Genomic DNA, 20,497 nt, shown 5'->3' with positions numbered 1-20,497 from the left:
TATTTTCCTCTGAAACAGCCCTCCAATCCTTCTTGACTTCTTTCTCAGGCCCTTGAACGTCCATCTCATGGCCTTTGCCCATGCTGTACTCCTTACATGGAACATTCTCCTTCCAGCTCCTCACCTAGCTAATTAACTCCTGCTCTTAGTTCACGTCTTGGTGCAACTATCATTTCACCAGGAAATCTTCTTGATCGAGCCAAATGCCCCACCCCATGTTCTTCAGCACCACATGCTGCTCCTTCACAGTTGCAATGCCTTCACAGTCTTGAGTATTTGTCGATTCCATCCATGCCTGTCTTCCTCAAGACACTGTTGTGTCTGGTTTGCACATCATGGTGTGTCCAGCACCTGGCCTAGTGCCTGGCATGAAGTAGGTGCTTCATACATACGTGTTTGATGAATGTGTGAATAAACAAATGATGAATACTCTACCCTGTTGTCTTGCCTCCAGGGTAATGTGTTCTGCTCACTCCCCTCCACCTCAAACCTACTGCATCAGTGCGAAGGACAGCGAGGCAGGGGCCCTTGTGACATTGATAGAATGATAGAATATACAAATAACATGATAGAATATATGAATTTAATACTACATGAAATCAGCTAGGTACACTGAGGAACAATTAATTGCTGCAACTTGAGGCACTATGAGCAAAGCTAATCCAAGAGTGCCATCTAGTGGGAAAATCTGTCACTGCCTCCCAGTCCCTAAATTCTTTTTGAGCTACAGCCCCATGGCCTGCAAGTCTAAGCTATTCACACCAACAGGGGAGGCCAGCAATGGGCCTTTGTCAGAGAAAGAGCTTAATTGCCCTTAATTTTGAGCTTAATTGCCCATGACACTGCTCTACACTGTAGAAAGAAAGCTTCATTCATATCCTATGAATGCTTTGAATTTTGGGAACATTTTTTAAACATTGAATTAAATGTATTTCATTTTAACCCTGGCTACTGGGAACCTCAGCGCCAAATGAAGTCAACCTTTAGCAGGGCCTTATGATGATCGCTATTGTACTAACCTTACTTCCTCCATTTTATCTAATTTTTAAAGTTTTTCTCCACTTTACTAACATTTTTCTTATCTAGCTTCTATCTTATATGAAAAATATTTCGAAGAATTTCTGGAAGAAGATTGAGTCATCAGTAATTCCATACAGCCTCCATTACTTTCCAAAACATCTTATTCAGTAATCATCAGGAGCAAGAGGTTCAGAGCCCCAGGCTGCATCGAGCTAAGATTCAGTGAGTAGGAACCCAGGAAATAAAATGCTGGGCACTCTTCTAAGCACTTTAAATGCAAAAACTCATTGAATTCTTACAATCTTGTTTTTATAGGTAAGGAAATGAAGCTCAGAGTTTTAGGGTAATTTGTTACACAGCAGTAGACAATATGCACCTTTTATGGAAGAGGTAACTGAGGCTCAGAGAGGTTAGTAACTTGTCCAAGGTCACAGAGCTAGTAAGTGGTAGAAATGGAGTTAGGATGGCCAAGTCCATGTCTTGACCAGTAGCCTCTACTGCTGCTTCATGAGCTGAGTCAGGCATCGGTCAAAACTAGAGTGGGAAAAAGAGGGGCTCTGTTTCAGGGTCACAGGCTGGGAAAGGAGCTCGCCAGCAGAGTGAGCTGGGAGGCTGCGTGGCACAGAACCGCCTGTGGTGCTTGGTATGGGATTGGTGTTGTGTGGGTATTAATTACACAGTTGTTGACTCCTGCCCAGCCCAGCATCCTGGATGAGAGAGATGGGGATCTAAAAGAACAGACCACTTACTATGCCAACTTTAAAGATCAAGTGCAGCTGGCCTGTCTCTCAAACAGAATCTAGAATTCAAGAATGTTGCAAGTTTCTAGTAGCCCCCCTGGAATGGAAGTGCCACGGGGGCAAGGTATTGGGGCTACTTTGTTTGCTGCTGTCCCAGTGCTAGAATAGCGCCTGGCCTCTAAATATCAAAAAAACAACAACAAACCCCACCTCGCCAAAACGAACAAACAAACAAAAAACAAACCTTGTTGGAGAATAAGGGAACAATCAAATGAATGATAAAACCAAACTCTCCCTCAGGATTTGCTATGGAGGAGTCAGGCTGAGAGGTGCTGAGATAGCTAATGGGATGAGAAGCAAGATAGTGCTTTTCGTTTGAAGGATGATAAAGACCTAGAAGCCTTGATCTCAGACAGGACGGTGAATGAAGATTTTACAGTAGACGTTTGGTGATTTAATCAGATTGGTTTCAGGAGCTCACTCTGCAGCCATAAGTATGGTGTCCTGAGGGGGGGATCCAGGAGGCAGAGAGACCAGTTAGAAACCTTTGAAATTATCCAGGTAAGAGATGAGGGACGGGGTCAAGTGGCAAGGCTCTAGAACTAGGCATGGCCTCTAGCCTGTCTCTTGCCCTCTGCCCCAGGGTGTTTGGGTAGGTTTGGTGTTGCATGTACTCTGGGTCAAGGCTGTGTAGGTGGTTGGCAGGCTGAGGCTGGGAAAGGTGAGCGAAATACAAGGAAATGAGTGGCAGCCTTTTGAGCTGTAGGTCTGAGAGCTGAGTTATGGAAAGAGAGAAGTTAAAATGTTGAGAATAAAAAGGTTGAAGAAACTCATTCTAGGGCATGCTCTCGCGCTTTCAGTTATCCTCAGGGCTTAGCCATGGAGTTCTGAATGCTGGGGTTCGCCCTCCGCTAGGGAACCATCTGGAGGGTTGCCAAGAAGCCACTTCCCTTTGGAAGGCACAATGTGAATCTACCAGAATTCCCAGGCTCTCGGATCACTGTGTGGTATACCTGAGGGTTCACCTGAGGGGTAAATTGACTTCAGATTGTCACCCCCGATTTTCTTTTCCAGAGCAAATCACAGTGCACCTGCAATACCTGAAGTCCAGTCAAAGCAGTATTTGAGGAAAAAAAGGTTTAAAATGATTGGAAGTGGCACAATTAAAATGCTGGCCAAAGGGGGCTGGAATGTGGGTATGAAAACAGCGAGGTGTCTAGAAGGCAGTGCCACAGAAGATTAAAAGCAATTGTCTCTGTCGGAGAGCTTCCAGGTGATTTTTTTTAAAAACTGCATTTTTTTTTTATACTTTTCTGTATTATTGAAATTTTTATAATTTAAAAGAATTTTATAATAAGAAAAAACAAAGATCCCTTGACTCTGCTGGAAAATGGAAGATAAATGAAAGAAAGCAGGAAACAGTGAAAATGTGATAAATAAAGAAAGGGGTGGGGCAGGAGAAGCTACTGAGAGGGAGAGGTAGTGGAAAAGCAGGGGCCGCCCAGGCAGTCCGGCCAGGAGTCAAGGGTCAAGATAGTGCCCCATTCTGAATGGCTATATGTATGACGTTATGTATGTTTGGACCCCCAAAGTCCTAACCCCCAGTTCCTTAGAATATGACCTCATTTGGAAATAAGGTCATTGCAGATGTAATTAAAGTTAACATGAGGGTGGGCCCTAAATCCAATATGGCTGGTGTCCTTCTAAACGGGAAATTGGGAGAAAGAGTCATATATACAGGGAGAATACCATGTGAATATGAAGGTGGCTATCTACAAGCCAAGAAGATTGGAGGGTGGAACAGGTCCTTCTCTCACAGCCCTCAGAAGGAGCTAAACCTTACAACACGTTGATCTTGGACTCTAGCCTCCAGAACTGAGAAAATAAATTTCTGTCGTTTAAGCCCCGCAGTCTGTGGTACTTTGTTACATCAGCTCTAGCAAACTTATACATGTGTCTTAATAGAAACTGTGGTTCTGACTTTCTTAAATGTACATTAAACATGATACAGCTTTTTTCTTTTAATGACTGGATACAGTGGTGCTCCACCCAGATTCTCTGCAGGGCCGATGGACCTATTCCCCAGCTACCAGGAATATCACCTGCTGAAGACTCACAATTGTAGCTAATGGCTACATTCTTCAGTGGGAATTGGCTCACAACTTTGTTCTTCACTGAGAGTTGCCCTCAGCCACAGGGAACAGCTTGCCCAAGGTTTAGTCTCTTTACAAGGTGCAACATACAGCTAAGTCCTCCATTGGAACTGCATTGTGGATCAGCTGCTTCCTCTGCCCACTCCTGCCTCCCATCTCCCAAGAGCACTTCCATTCAACATTCTGTGTGCAGCTGTGACCAGGAAACCCGATCAGATGGAGACACGGGTTTACCAAGTCTTAGGTCCCCGCTCTAACGCGTTCTAGCTATAAAATTTGGGCACATTCTTTAACCTATCTGGATCTCCATTTCACCTTAAACAAAGAAATTAGGTAAGAAAATCTTTAAGACTCTTACAGCTCCTTATTTCTGTGGCATATAACAGTGTCATGAGGCTGGGATACTGGTCCCTTGACTAAAGGGCTTAAGGCTAGGCTTTTAGTTCCAGTGTCTACGACCTATGTTTTTGCTTTTCTTTGCTCTAGTTCCATCAAATTGCTGTCATTCAAGAGTGGAGTTGCTGTTAGTGTGAGTGCAATCCTTTATTGATACTCTTTAACCTTACTCCCAACAGGATAAGTCGGCTCTACTTTATGAAACCACTTTGTTCCAAGGTGATTGGTTAATAAGGAATCAACGTTAACAAACTTCATGGCTCCTAATATATTTGTCTTATAGAAACACTAGTGAAAGCAGAAAGCTGCACCCAGTTGAATCAAGTTGTTTAGAAATACACAAAATGCACATTACTCAGTTCACCTAGTTGTGAGCCACACCCATCCACAACCAATGTTTCAACTTTCCATTTCAGATAACGCTCTTTCCCACTTCACAGGAACTCACAAGCTGCAATCCTTTCACCTCCACAAGGTAAAGTGCTACAGTGACTGTAGTATTTATGCATTTAACGTGTAATACTGTACTGTTATATCAACATTGCAATGTACTGACAGTTTTGAGTGTTTTGCTCTGAACTCCATTTTCCCATCAGCTCATTGTGCAATTTCATAGTGCAATGACTTTCAGAAAAGCAGATCAAGTTATAGCGAAACTGACTGTACTTAAAATGGAGAAGGCAGTAGCATCATGCCAACTGGGAAGTAAAATTTTCCTTCTGTGTGAACTTCTCTTATGTTCTTATGCCCTTCCCCAACCTTTCCACTAGAGTTTACTCTAAACCCAGTTCTTACTGGGACAACAGGAAGGTATACTAGCTAAATCCATTCTTAAGAAACATTTTTTAAATAATGCCTTTTGGGAACCACTAAAGTTCTCTTTCCTCTCCTTGCAAGCTCTTTGTGTTGTTCACATTCTTGTTGAATTAGAAGAGGAAACCGAACTCTGAAAATGCTCTCCACTTCCTTTATTTCTGAGAACTTAACAGCAAAGGAGAGTATCTTAAGAGGGTAGGTTTAAGTCACGAGTAGCTAATGCTGAGGGACATTACTGAGCACTAAAACATACAAAGAAAGCGCAGTAAGACTGGCTTGGAGTAACGAAAACTCAGGGTATTAATTGCATAAGTTACAACTTATAAGCATCCTACTCAACAATGTTAGATAAATGCACAAATTAAAAACCATTCCTGTCACTATACTAAAAGATTGTTGGTATAGGTGTATCAACAACCCACAAGATTCAAATCAAATGTTAAAACGCTGTCATACACTATTTCCGTAACCTCATGCAAAAACTTTTACCTTTTCTATTTTGGATACCAGAATACCTTTTAAGTCTTTCCAAATTAGGTTCCATGAAGCAGATAAGAAAGAGTTTTGTCTCCCCAAATCTAAAAGGCCTCTTAATTTGACACCAGTTTATTCATATGGTACATATTGAGGCACAGTAACAATGGTGGATTGGAAACATGTTTATTCTTGTTTCTTCCTGAGCCAAAAGAAAATTTATTAAGGGCAAAAACTCACAATGATGGAGAGGTCAGGAGCTAAAAAAAAAAATGGAAGCTGGAAAATGGACAGATTAGTAAATTATTTAGCAGTTGGAGGAACCGGAATCCCAAGCACGCAGTGAGAACAAAGAGCTCAAATTCTAAATGGTACAGGAATTGGCCATCCCTGAACTCTGGCAAAGATTGCTTGCAAGTCTAAGGATCCCGTCTCTTAGGCTGCACAGCTGGCCAAAAGCCTTTTCTCATTTGGCAAGACCGGAGATTCGTTTTCTAAAGGATAGATGAGTCTCTGGAATGGTGGACACCAGGCACCACTGAGGGCATGGCTGTCCTAATGTATATGTATACTGTATACAGACACCCAACCTTCTGACCCCACTTGGGCTCTAGAACACTGGCAGATGGCCCACCAGCCCTAGCCCTCAGGCAGGAGAGAGTCACCAGAGACACCTCAGACTTCAAAATGACATGAGAGTTAACTCTCCGCCAGGGTAGACCACATTGTGTCAGCTGACAAACTAAACTCACAGCCTTATCTTTTCAGCCCAACTCAGACACCAGGGTTGTCAGATACCGGAGGAATATCTCTAGCCATGAAAGACACAGACCAACTCAAAATCAGTAAAGTTCAACTTGGAGAAAACAGACTATCTAGAACTGGGGGCAGGGATGTGAGGTGGGGTAATGACCACAACGCTACTATTCTCAGAGATGATATTGCACCTGAAGCTTGGAAACTAAATTTAAATATACTTGGAATATGGAGCTGAAAATCTCCTGGAAAGTAGAGCAATTTGAGAAACATAAAAAAGGGGGAGGGGGATCGAGAGAAAATTCCTAAACTTCAGCCAAGTGTCCCCTCCTCTGCACTTCTAAAAAAAAACCGAGCAGTGACAAAGTTGTAGGCACAGACATACAATAGATGAAGTCTGGCACCACTGTTTAGGAAGACCTGTTTGTTAACTGGGACTACATTTAATCAGAGTAAGCTTCTGCTAACTTACTGCAAGATCACCTTTTGCACTCTAAAGCAACCCTTTTTTTCTGCCAATGCACAATCACTTTATCTGTCAATTGCAGATTCTTAACTTTACCATTTCCCGTAATTGACCCACTAATTTCATAATCTTCTCACCAATCCATCGACTGCAAAGGGTGTTGACAGGCAGCAGTAGTATGGTAGAATCAGGATTTGAATAGAATTGCTTTTTAAGCACAAGTTTGAGACAACATACAAAATGAGCACGTTAGGTAGATTAAGCCTTCTATTCACTGTAATTAGTTTACCCAGTTCATTTCTCATAGATAAAACCAAATTCAACTGTATAACACCGAGTCAGAGTGCCTTTAGCTTGGAGTGACATGTTCCCCTATCTATACTCTTTTCTGGGTGAAGATATGTTCTATAAGATACATGTAGCACCCACAATCCATAGTAAGCAAATGAAAAAACTATGCAGCACCTGTAAGAGTAGGAACTGCTACTTTTCAGGTTTTCCTACTCCTAAGGCCAGGTTTATTCTAAGCAAGCCTGCACCTGAGAATACTGTACACCATACTTCTACCTCCTGGATGGACGAGACAGAAATTAAAATATTTGTTGGATTTATTCGTAACTTGAATGTGGAAGACTTATTTTTCTGATTTTATACTTTGAAGCCAATTAAGCAAGCATTCTTCAGAACATTGGTCAAGTCGCTAACAACTATCATGAGAAAATAAAATAATTCCCCTACAAAAGACAAAGAGCATACACAGCTGTGGCTTTTTCAACCCAACATTTGCACTGAATGGTATCAGTATATTTACTTGGAATATCTAGTCTAAGTTTAAAATTGTTAGGGGGCTGGTGAAATGTCTAGAAAATGTGGCCCTAGAAACTTCTTAGTGCTCATATATAGTATACATTGGACTTTATCAAAACCTTCATTGTTCCCTATGTAATAATGCCCAATATCATTTTACTAGATTCAATTTGTTGTACTGCAATAAAGCGAGATTCTGAAAGAATGCTTGTAAGCTAATATACACAAAGCTGACATGTAAAATTTCAAATCTTTCATGACAGAAGCCATCAAAATAAAACATGAGAAATAAAAACATTTTATCTGTGTATTCAGAATCACACACAAGTTACCTTTACAGTTCAATTTACTATATAGAAATCATTTGGGTTTTGTGTTTTCAGTTAAATTCTGAACCGAGATTACAATATTGTAAATTAAAAAAGATTGTTACATTAATTCAGTACTTTTTTTAGCATACCAAATTGAAATACATTAAGTTCAAACTCCAGGTTTATGGCAAACAGTCTTCAAATACAATACAGACATTTCTTAAAGTTACCATATCATTCACATTGATTTTGCAACTCTGAGCTGTTATACATAACAGTCCCCTATGGATACGGCAAAACTGACATGCCACGAAGCTCAAAACTGTACCATCTTTTAAAAGATTTGGCATTTCTGGACCACAAAGCACAACATGTAAAGAAGGTTGGGAACAATTCCTCCTCGTTACAGTTAAAAAAGGTTACATGGTAGCTTGGAATTTTGCATAAAACCCCGTATTACATACCTTGGGGAAGTCCAAGGTATAAGATGATAATGGATTGGGGTTCTAAATTTGTTTTATCAGTAGAACCCATAAAATTCAAATGGGCATTAATCAAATCAAAAAATATTAAGCACCTACTGGTTTAAGAGATTGAATTTATTAAGAGATTCATGATCTGATCAATTTCTTTACACCTTGAAATCGAGGTGTGAAAACCAGCTATTAAGTGCATTCCAAACTTCTCCTATGTAGCACAGGTAGAATTTTCTGTCCATTGGCACCAAAGTGAAGTCACATTTCCTCTTGGGAGACAGAAATTCCACATCTGAACATAGAGTAAGTTAGGAAAAAATGACCCCTGTTATTTTATTACTATTGTGATTCTGAGTTCTAGGATTACTAATACACTAGCAGTGAACAACGCAAATTCCTGGCAACAACTGTCAGGTTAGTGACGCTAATTCCCTTCCCCCCAATCACCATAAAATTTTAGTATGAAAATTAATAGTAGTTACACTAAGCTGAACAAATGGGAAATAATAAGAAACTAAGCAAGTAGCTAAATAACAAAACAAACCCTTAAAGTTTGAAATCATTGTAATTGAAAATAGGTGTGCTTCACTTCACCTCCACCCCTCACAATTCTGAATTTAAATATTCCGTGCAAAAGAGCATCAGGTTTCTGGATATAGATGTAGCCCTTCTCTAAGTTTTAGTGCGCTACAGAGTTTTCTGCAATTTTTATTTCCCTCCCCCTGGGCTTATTCAAAGTGTTTAACAGAATCTTCCATTTCAGCTGAAAGATTTTTGATTTAAAGACTAAGTTACTCTATGCATTCTATCTATACAGAAACACCTATTATTACAATTGGTTTATGCAGGATTAACATTTTTGGTGTTAAAATTGTTAAACATCATGCTTACTGCACATCAACTCTCCATGATGCATCTGAACTTCACAATGATTTACCAAACATCTTATTTAAATTACTAATTAAATAACTGAAAAATGTACTGAGCCAAACTAAACTTAAGTGGGCTATAAAGGAAAATAACCTTCAAAACAGTTCATATACACATCTATTTCAAAACTACCTTTGCTAGCTAGCCCCTTCCCCAAAGTTTTAGCCTGAAAAACAGTAAAATCTACACAAAATTTTATTGCAATCATACAAGGGTTACATTAGGTCAAATACAACAAATACTATGATGCAATTTTACATTTATTAAACTACAGTTCAAAGCACAAATTTACACATTCTAAATACACTAAACGTATCTAATGAAGTCACACTGGTCTTCCACTGACATCTGATATATCTGGGTGAAAGACATTAACTTTTTACAAGACTTTTAAACATGAATCCTTAGTATAAAAACTGTGTACTTGTATGTAAACGATTTAATGGGGAACCCAATTAATGGGCTTCCATCTCCACTAAGTCATCCATTTTGTTGCATATTTTATTTTAAAAGCTTAAGGGGTGGGACAAACTGTGTTTAAATCTGGATACATTATACCTAAATCTCCCAATTATTCCCCAATGAATTATAGATGAAAGCTGATTTTTGTCTGGTCCCAAATAGCTATTACTAATAGTTTGTTTCCGAGAGAATTAAACAGAATAAGGTTGTTTGAATTTTTTCCACACTGGAATGCAGACCAGACAAGCTTAACCTGCAACTTCAGATCTAAAGAAGCGTTAATGCCTGTTTAAGCTTCGGTGGAAAAGCTGTCTTCTTGGCTCAGCTGAATGCAAGAAGGCACAAAGAAGAAGTTCTTCATCATTGTGTCTGAAGTAATTCCAGCATCTTGCATCTCATACCTACATTAAAAAAATGCACAATTCTGAATTTAAGCACAAAGGCTACACAACCACGTAAAATATGGACAATGAAATAACACTTAAAAGATGAACATTTTGCTATTACTTGCAAGTTATGAATCTGTTACAAATTAAAATTAGTAAACATTCTGTCACCTCAAATTTCCAATCTGCTTTAAAATAAAAACAATCACCTTACCAATCATTGAATGACATCATGTAATAAATAGCTGGCCTCTGAAAATCATTAAAAGCAGATGGTTCATGGAAAGAATCTGCTCCCATGTTATCAAAGATAAGCCAATCTCCCACATTCAGCTCAGGAAGAAGACAGTTTTCCACAATTTGATCAAGCTCATCACAGGATGGACCCCAAAGGCTGCTTGTAAACAGAGGCTCATCTTCCTTGTATTTCTGTAAGAAAGGAAAGTTTTTTTTAAAGATTAAGGTTTTACTCATGCTGAATTTGAGGTACTGAATTTGAGAAGAGCATTTTTCACTATTTCCAAGCCAATGTACCCAACGAAGAAGGCAGGTCTATAGCCAGGGGCAGTGGTGCTCCTTAAAGCCTTCTATGGCAACAAAGGGATCAGCCCAAAGCCAGAGGAATGCAAATCCTCATTAGAGGGCAATATTCTCCATCTTAAAACATTTCTCCGAAAATTGGGATGCATCTTAAAAATAACATCTCAGTTTATAAACTGCCAAGAGCAGTTTTGGTATTATTTATAATAAAACTTGCCTTGTGAACCTCTGGAATGGTATTTAAGTCCTCAGACAGTTTACTTGCAAAAGAACCATAAACACCATCATTCATATAATACACGAAGGCTGGTTCATCACTTCCGGTTTTTTCTACTGAAAAAACAAAAACAAAACAAAACAAAAAACAAGAAAAATGAAAGTGAATTTATAATAAAATGTCTAATATAGTTATTACACGAAAACATTATCAAATACATTGAATATTTATTGACTGATTCTTAGTTTTCACATCTCAAAATATTTAAACAAAAAACCACACATATATACTGACATACTTTAAACAAAATAGCCTTTAAAAAAACACACTTTACAAAGGAATATAACCAATGAACACATAAAAAAGGTGCTCTATTTCCTCGGTCACCAGATAAATGCAAATTAAATCCACAATGAGCTACCACCACCACCACACCTACAGAACAGATAAAAGACTGACAAGACAAAAAAATCAGTGAAGGTGGGGAACAACCAGAACCTGCACATATATACCATCAGTGGGAGGTTAAAATGGTATCACCATTTTGAAATCTTTTAAAACATCTACTCTATAACCCAGAAATTCCATTCTTAGTCATTTCCCTAAAAGAAAAAAAAAGTGTCTATCCATAAGACTTTAAACAAGAATGCTAATAGTTTATTCATAATTCCCCAAAACTGGAAAATATTCATTAGTAAGAAAATGGATAAACTGTATATTCATACAGAACATCAGCAACATGAAACGAAATGGTTCAGATATTACACTGATGTCTTTAAACAAAATAATATATATTATGTGATTCCATTTATATGAAGTTCAAGGACAGCTCAAACTAATCTATGGTGGAAAAACAATCAGAATAGTATCTGGTGAGGGAACAAAATTGAGAAAAAATTCTAATATATGAAAATTATATTTTGACAGGGATGTTATTGTAAGCCTTAACTTGTTAAATTACATATATACTTAAGTTGTGCTCATTTTATATAAACTTATGTAAAAAATACCCCTTAAACAGATACTGAATCTAGTTAAATGACTTGCTTTTTTGCAGTGGTATGAGGTAGCTATTCTGAAAACACTGTGTATTCTAAACTTAAGTGTGTGTGTGAGATAATGGGAGCTAGATTTCTCACTGCTGAGAAAGAGAGTTGCAATATGAAAAGGGATAAAAACAGAATGTACCCTGTAGGTATGTCACATTGAGTTTTTGACATACAGATGTTTAAGAAATTAAAAAACTCAAAAGTTAAAAAAAATTGCTCAATTGAGGAAAAAGCTATAGAAGTCTTCTTAATGTAGAAGAGCACAGTGCTACATACATTTTTTTATTTAAAAAGTTATTCTTATAGACTGTCCAGTGCTTTTTTGTTGGTTTGACTAGAGAGATTAAAGATCCCTGCTGGCCCTTGTTATGTAAGAAAGTATTTGGCAGATTCTCCCTGTGACTCATCTGACTAAAAGGAACACAATAGAGACATCACACGAAAACACTGGTTCTTAACAGTTATAAGAATCAATCACCTGGGGCAAGTGCATCTAAAATATGCCTATCTAAACATCAGCACCAAGAATGTTGGATTCAGGAAGTCTTATGGAGTAGGACCTTGGCTAGGGCATTTTGAAAGCTCCCTAGCTACCTATACCTGGCTAAAGACCATGTACAGCTAGCTTCATAATCCATAAAATGTCCTGTAGGGTCACCAACCCCTTGGGCGTGGATGAGCACCAGTCTGTGGCTTGTTAGGAACAGGGCCCCAGAGCAGGTGAGCAACAGGTGAGTGAGTATAGCTTCGTCTGTATTTGCAGCCACTCCCCAGCACTAGCATCACCGACTCAGCTCCACTTCAAATCATGAGGTGTTAGATTCTCATAGGAGCACTGGTCCCTGGTGCCAAAAAAGTTGGAGACTGCTGCTCTAGTATATTTACACTTTGGTATCTGATAAGTTCATCTTCAAAATAATTGGAATTATCTATTAACAGAAATTATAAACTTTGTAACTTACCTCCAGAGGAAAATTTATCATTTTCAACAACTTTCTTTGCAATGATATTAACTGCAAGTGTAAATGCAGAAGATACATAATAACTTCCAGGTTCTGAAATTATCTTAATGCCAGATCCTTCAGGAAAGTAGACATCCAACAAAGGGCTGATAACATGATTAACCTATGGATTTAAAATCCCACATTATGGTTTCAATATTGGATAATTCAAACTACAGACCATTGAACTTTGTTATTTAACAGATGTCTGCAAGCAAATAGGCTTTCAAGTCATCAAAGTTTATCTGGTATTATCCGATGGCATTAATTAAAAAAAGAAAACTGTAACACCTATGGCTAATACCTACTGGTGATTATTTAAAGCATGCTTCTGTCTCTATCACTAACATCAGTGGACCAAATTTCAAATCAGTTTCTAGATTAGAGAATGTGGAAGGAGGACAGGAAGGTAAAGAGTGATATGTATCTGGACAAAACAGCTTAAGCTGTCCAAGTTATGAAAAACACTCCCTGAATGCACAACACAACTGAATAGAAACTTTCTGTGATAAAATTATGCTATAGGATTCAAAAATTTTATTAAACTTTTCAAAGTTAAGTCTTATGTTTCCTTAGAATTTTAAACAGATATGACAGGCTTTTAGTTCTTGCTACTGTAAAAACCCTAATCTACCCATCCACCACTTAACTAGCAAAGAATAAGAGATTACTCCAAAATGTCCATCCACTGAACAAAGTTTACCTCTTCCAATTGAAATTCAGTTCCTGTAAAGCCTCCACCAATGTCTAACATGTTCATTGTGAAGCCAAATTCTCCCTAGAGAAGAAAAAAAAAACTTTTCAGTGCTTTTCCAAACTGTAATGGATACAAGGACATTTCAAAATCCCTCTCCCAGAGAAGTATATATCTGTTCTGACCTTTAGTACAAAGTTTTTTGGTTTCTAACGGAAACTGATTAATTCAATGTTATATATATTAGCTTCCTGATATTGTCTGCACTATCTTGCACACAAGTAAATTACTATTCCATTCCTTTATCTGCTTATAAATTGTGACTATATAGACCTCTGCTTATATTATAAAAAATTTGTGTCATAAGTATGAAAATACTTCAGAGGTAGAAAAACACTGAATTGTAACATCCCAGCTTTAAGTATCAAAACAATTTAAGGAAAAAACTTACAGCCATGTCAAACACACATCGAGCATCAGAGAGAGCATGTACATATACTTGAGACTCTTTGCAAGCACTTGAAATATGAAATCTGAAAGAAATAAGAGGAATAAATTTAAAGCAGCCAAGTTTTAGAGGCCCTTCCTGTAATTCCTTTCAATTGTTGGTCAACATATTGACATGGTTAAGTGATTGTCTTAACTCTACCAAATAAAGTATTAGAAGCACTAGCCTCTAATCACCAACTTACAAAACCTGCCTTTCTAGAAAAAGCAGTGTTCGGAAAATATTTTAAGTTTACAAACAATTTTTTAACAATGAGTTATCGGTCATGATTCATGGTTATCAGATGGGAGGAGTGCTTTTATGTATACATGGTAAAGTAACAAGCACCACCAATAAAACTGGGTTATAAATCTTTTATTTAAATGTATGATTTATGACAAAATATTAAAAAGGGTCTGTGAAATAAATACAAATGAACATTAATCTGGCTATTACTGATACTTATTAATATTACTTAAGTAATAAAGATTCAGAAAATACTTAAATTTAATTGAAATATGATTCTGTACTGTTTGTGGAAGTGGTCACACAAATCTGTTAAAATTCATAGTATACACCCAATTTTCTCTATGTTAACTTAAAAAATAGAACTTATGAAATAGAAATATGAAAACTCTCAAATATATGTCTATATTGTCACATAAGACTTAACAGTGTTGAGTCTTCATCCATTTTGACGAACAATTGAAAAAGCAAGATCTTGTACTATAGTGAGACTAGCAATGGACTGGCAACTCAGAAAATCTGGAGCTCAGACTATGATCAAAACATTAACTCTCTCTAGGTCTCAGTTTCCTCACATGTAAAACTGAGGATAAAATTAGTCTACTAATTTACTGAAGTGCCCCTGAGGGATAAAAAAGGTGAAAGTCTTAAGGATAGGGAAAAAAAAATGAAATGCTATCTACAACTTAAAGCTGAAAGCCATTTTGGTATTCGTTGGAATTCTAATAAATCCCCTACATTCAATTTAAAAGGTGATATAAATGACTAACTCAACTGAAATTTTACCTCTTTAACAGGGGATGGGGACATACAGGTATAAAACAGCTTGAAAGATAAAAATGTATTTAGTTTTCCCTAAACTAAGAAAAAATATATATATATTAAACTGAAAGTTGAACTATTAGAGGGAATACAAATGAAGTCTTAAATGAACAATCAGAAAGACTGTCACCATAAAATGAAGTTTAAAACAAATACTCACTTAACCCCAATAATTTGGACATCAAGTTCCTTAGCACATTCCAAGACATGCCTACAGTTCTTCAGGGTAGTGCCAAACTTCATGTTACCCTCTTCACCTCCAATATTATCTTCTGTTGCAATATGTAGTAAGACCCTAAGAGAAGGGGAAGATGATTGGGGCAGAGTTGGTTTACATCATCATCAGCACATGTGAAGCCTGAAGGTTGTAGGAAGTGTGTTGAGTATGTTGCCAGAGCTCCCAAATCCAGCGACGGATGAATCAAGCGAACCTAATGAAAAACAATCCTGTATAGAGAAAAAACTAGCAATTAGGGCCTAAAGCATGACGCTTACAAGGATGGGAATTTGGAAAAATGCAGGAAGTTATGACTCTGTTGTAGCAGCAAGAGTCGGTAGGGCTCTGTAATGAAAGACGACATTACTTTCAAATGAAGTCCATCAGTCTATAAATCCACCTAGAAAGACTAAATTGAATAGCAATGCCATCATTGTCTTTCAAAAAAAAGCATCAGGGCCTTAAATGTTTGAAATTTCCCAAATTGTTCTAGCTGAACTTCCACCCACTTATTCTGAATATTCCTCCTATTAACCACATATTTAACAAATCTTCAAGTAATTACAAACCACCAAAAACTGTAAATATAAAAATGCTGTTTGTAAAAATGGTTTTCCCAAAGAAATCCTGATGAATTACTGATGATCAGAGGGGCAAGTGTGATGAAAGCAAAATTATTCTACGTATGGGTACAATCAACTCTATCAAGAATATAACGTTCAGTTTACAATTTAACACAGTAAAAATTCTAAATCAGGGCTTGTCATAGAAGAGAAAGTTTTTTTTTTTTACAGAGACAAGTATTTCTCTAGAATTTTCTGAAAAAGCCCTATATCCAAACAAAGGTTTTCAGGGTAATCAATCCTATCAGAGTTAATTTTTAAGAATGCCAGTAAAGTCAGTAAGAAAATTACATACAAGGAAAATGTGGATATGATATACGTTTTTCAGATATAACTCAAAGAAAGCAAACAATTTTGAGCTAACAGACTTTAAGTATATATTCTAAAGTCTTCTTGACATACCAGTTCATGACATTCATTTTGCCTTAAAATCTGCTTTTAAAGAGTAAACTTTTTAACTAAAAAAAATCTTGGGAATGCATGCAGGAACAAGTAAAAAAAATTACACTTCCTGTTCAAAGAGAATTCTGGGCCTTAAAGAAACCCCTTGATTCACTAAGGACCAATCACCTTTCAAGAACTTTATGGCCAAGGGCAGATTTTAAATCCTCAGCTAACCAGGAAAAAAAAGCTGGCCAAAATAAATCCTGTTCCCAACAGGACAAATAACTAGCAGGATTAATGTGGTTATGAAAAAAATATAGCAGTGGCCCTAATTATCCCATCAAACACATCATCACCTTTGATTTAAAGATTATAAATTTATACCCTAAACTGCCCTTATCTCATCCCAATTCCACATGATGGTCAGGAGTAGGTGGCCAATAAAATACTATTAGTATTTTCCATATAGAGGCTTTAAATAAATTACAATACACATCACAGCTCTATATAAGTGCCTCCCCTCTCCCCAGGCTAAAGACAAACTCAAACCCTAAGCAAGCAAGATAATATTCCCAGTTACTTAGTTTTACACTTACTTGGCATTTGGGTGATTACGTGCAATTTTCTTCAATTCAACTTCACTATCACATGTCATGATGTTCACTCCAACTTTTGCTGCATACTTTATCTGAGACACTTGCTTGCAAGGACTTATGTAAATGATGTTTTCTGGAGATACACCCAATTCTTGTACTAAAGCCATTTCAGTCTGTAAATACAGATTTTAAACAGTGTCATCTAAAAGTCAAAAATTTCTGTTACTTTTCATTCAATAATTACCTCTAATTTCAGTTAAATTCAAATTACATGAGGTTAAATTAGGATTTAACACAGTTCATATTCTGGTAATACTTACTATAATACTGTGTTAAAAACCTTTAAAAAGGTATAATTACCATCAGAGAAATTTCACACTTTAGATTATTTTGTTTGTCATCAGTAACTTGATCTAGCTAGCTCTAGACTAAGAAGAAGAAATAAAAAACTTCTGATTGATCTTACGGAAACTTTCTTTTCATAGGTGCACTTGAAAAGTGTATAAATTTCCATTAGGCTGCAAATTTAAACAAGAGTTTAAAAAACCATCCAAAATTCAAACTTCCTTGCAGTTTTTCTCCTATTGCTATGGGTAATTAAAAGTTAAAGTGAATTTTAAAATGTTTCAGTTTAGTGATAAAATAATGAAACAAAAAATACTACTTACTTTATTGGAACAAGCAAATCCAGTTCCAAGAGCTGCCAAAATCTCAAGTACAGCTGGAGTGGAGTTGCACTTTACCGTGTAGAATGGCTTTATCTGAGCCACTACGTTCTGCCACTGACTGTGTTTCTTCACAATCTTTCCAAGATCTCCAACGAAAAATGCATTTTTCCCTGTCTATTATGGTTATGAAAAAAAAGAGAAACAATCAGAACTATTAATAATAGAGTACCATTAATTAGTAAAGAATGTCCTTTTTCCTCCACAAATGAGCCAACATATACATTTACATACACTAACATATTTAAGGCATATGGTTGAGCAAACAACAAAGGAAAAGCTAAATGCATCTGTTCTTTTTAAACTTGACTTTTGGCTGTGCTATACTGGCGTATATAATAGTCTGTACTTTGATTTTTAAAAATATTACAGTGACTATTGCCTCAATTTTACTTTTCAGAGTAGAGGGAAAGGAGATCACCTATTTTCTTCCATGCTTTCTGCTACTGTTTAAAAAAATAAGCTTACTCTGGCAGTTCAGCATTTAGTATCCCAATACAGTGAGTAGAATCAGGAATGCTAAACAAAACAAGCTATATATCTCCATTATAAGTTGCACCTAATGACGAGATGGTAAAACAAGGGAACAATTACACTGGGCATCCATTTTTAAGGAGACAAAGTTGTGTGCAGAATTAGCAAAATTAAATTTAAAAATATACAAGTAGACAAAATATCTGATAAACCTGAATAAAAATACTCTTCCCTCAAAAGTAAAAACAAACAAACAAAAAAAACTGATTTTAATTAGAAATTTGGAAGAGATCTGTAATTATTTCAAAGTTGTGGCTACTCTAGTGGTAGACAGGACTGTACATGTCAGCCACAGCACAAATTACTCGATGTTGATTGGCAGACAAAACAATCTTATTTAGAATATACAACATCCAAATATTGTTTAAAAAGCCATGAAAATATTACTGCTCCCTACTCTTTAAACACATTTGAAAATGTATATTACTGAAATATACTGACCAAGAAATATACACAAGTGGAAATTACAGTTTATGTGTGGCAGATATGGGACAGTTGTATTGAAATTACCCTATTCATAAGACGACATATCATTTCTAATGTTCTGGAGACACATTTTACTGAACATAAGTAACATGAAAACAATTTAGAGAATATGGAAAATCAGCTCCAACAAAAAAACTATCAGTAAAGCAATAAACAAAATTGATTCTATCAGTAAGTACAAAACAAAAATAAATGATCTTAGGTAGCAGTATATATGATTCTACAAAAGCTGACCCTTGGGGCAGTAGAGTATAAACGGTCAATACAAATTATCAAATTCTCAGCACCATACACAAGCAAGATTATCTGGAATAGAAATATAAATCTACTAAAACATACAGTTGAGAAAAATGAGTAAGAAGCCATGTACTAATGAGGGTAGCTGAAAACATTTTAAGAAAACAACTCACAAGAGCCGAGTGCTAAGAAACAGCAAAAGGGCTATAGGAAGCATTTTTTTTTTTTAAATGGGTGCTAGAAAGAAAACCTCATGGCTGCCGAAGGGGAATAGGTGAGTGTTTAGATATCTTAAAAAAGATAACCTGGAAAAAATTAACATTTGAACAAGGTGCTTTTTATCAGATTAATATCTTGGAAATAAAGCACTGTTTTAGAATTCAGCAATTTGAGAAATGTGAGATGGCACACTTACCAGGGAATGTTCATAAACATAGTTATCAATAACATTTCCAAGGTTTGTTCCTTCATCTAACAGGCCAATGAAGTAGTTTGCATCATCAATAAATCCTTTCATCTCAGCCGTATTCCACAAAGCCGAAAGTCATAAACCAGGAAAAACAAGAGACGGGCCACCAAGCCTTATGTCTGGGTCCTTAGAATATGCAACAAACTGTCAAAATAGAAGTTATTGCAAAGTCTATGTTATTTCACTAAATTCAGTATATGAGTTGTCAATGAAAGTATGCTAATGTCTTAATTTACTGAGGAATCTGTGTGATCACCCAACAAACATTAATATCTTTTAGTGCCCATATTAAAGTGAATGTGTATTTTATTCTTTTAAAAGCTTACTATACCATTTCTTGGTAAGATAATCCATATATGTGCATAATTTATTACATCAATATGGTTACCATATTTACAGAGTTGCTGACCCAGTCTGTTACAAGTTACCCTTGTTTTGTGGTTCTTCCATAATGAATAATTTTACTCATTTTAAGAAAGCTAATAATGTATCTGCGCCAAAAACTAAAATACTAAACTTTAATACACTGTCAGCCACATAAAGCACACCACCAGGTAACTGCAGATACATGTCTTTTAAACAAAATTCTAGAGTATACAAAAATTAAGTAATAAAAATTGGTGGAGATGGAGGGTGATTTTAGCTTTGTTACAGACTGCTGCCCAGATCAGGTTAGCGGTATGAGGTGAGCCGATTTGGTGAAAATGTAAACGAGTAGGTCAGTGGTCTTGGCTATGTCATTTCATACCTGTGTAACCCTAGGTCAATTTCTTTAAAACTTCAGTTAACTATTCTAACTTTCTTTCTCAAAAGGTAGTGTTTTAAATACATATATATGTAGCATATGAATAAAAACTCATGTTTAAGTGCTGGCTCAGAATTAACCTTAATAATTAAGTTACCAATTGCCATAAAAACAAAAAATGCCATCATAATTTTAAACTGGGTAAAAGCTAGTTACCTGTACACATCCTAAA

General features: G+C 36.6%; 1 protein-coding gene across 6 annotated transcripts in view; it reads right to left on the bottom strand.

Annotated features, from left to right (window-relative positions):
- Positions 1 to 7,910: 7,910 nt before the first annotated feature.
- Positions 7,911 to 20,497, bottom strand: part of AZIN1 (antizyme inhibitor 1) — a 27,973-nt gene continuing 15,386 nt past the window's right edge. For 2 of the 6 annotated variants that reach the window (XM_025050055.1, XM_025050056.1), the window contains exons 4-13: positions 19,467 to 19,664; positions 17,738 to 17,911; positions 17,070 to 17,242; positions 15,410 to 15,544; positions 14,146 to 14,227; positions 13,704 to 13,778; positions 12,962 to 13,124; positions 10,951 to 11,066; positions 10,408 to 10,622; positions 7,911 to 10,208 (exon numbers count right to left, since the gene is read on the bottom strand). In XM_025050055.1, the coding sequence (XP_024905823.1) occupies positions 10,097 to 10,208; positions 10,408 to 10,622; positions 10,951 to 11,066; positions 12,962 to 13,124; positions 13,704 to 13,778; positions 14,146 to 14,227; positions 15,410 to 15,544; positions 17,070 to 17,242; positions 17,738 to 17,911; positions 19,467 to 19,568 (1,347 nt within the window). In that variant the 5' untranslated portion in view covers positions 19,569 to 19,664 and the 3' untranslated portion in view covers positions 7,911 to 10,096. The remainder of the gene's footprint in view (positions 10,209 to 10,407; positions 10,623 to 10,950; positions 11,067 to 12,961; positions 13,125 to 13,703; positions 13,779 to 14,145; positions 14,228 to 15,409; positions 15,545 to 17,069; positions 17,243 to 17,737; positions 17,912 to 19,466; positions 19,665 to 20,497) is intronic. The other 4 variants (NM_001301802.1, NM_001291772.1, XM_025050057.1 and 1 more) reach the window with 3 other exon arrangements.

This window comes from Pteropus alecto, unplaced genomic scaffold (genome assembly GCF_000325575.1).
Source record: "Pteropus alecto unplaced genomic scaffold, ASM32557v1 scaffold164, whole genome shotgun sequence".
NCBI classification, from domain to species: Eukaryota; Metazoa; Chordata; class Mammalia; order Chiroptera; family Pteropodidae; genus Pteropus; species Pteropus alecto.
This window is presented reverse-complemented; position numbering and strand designations above follow the sequence as displayed.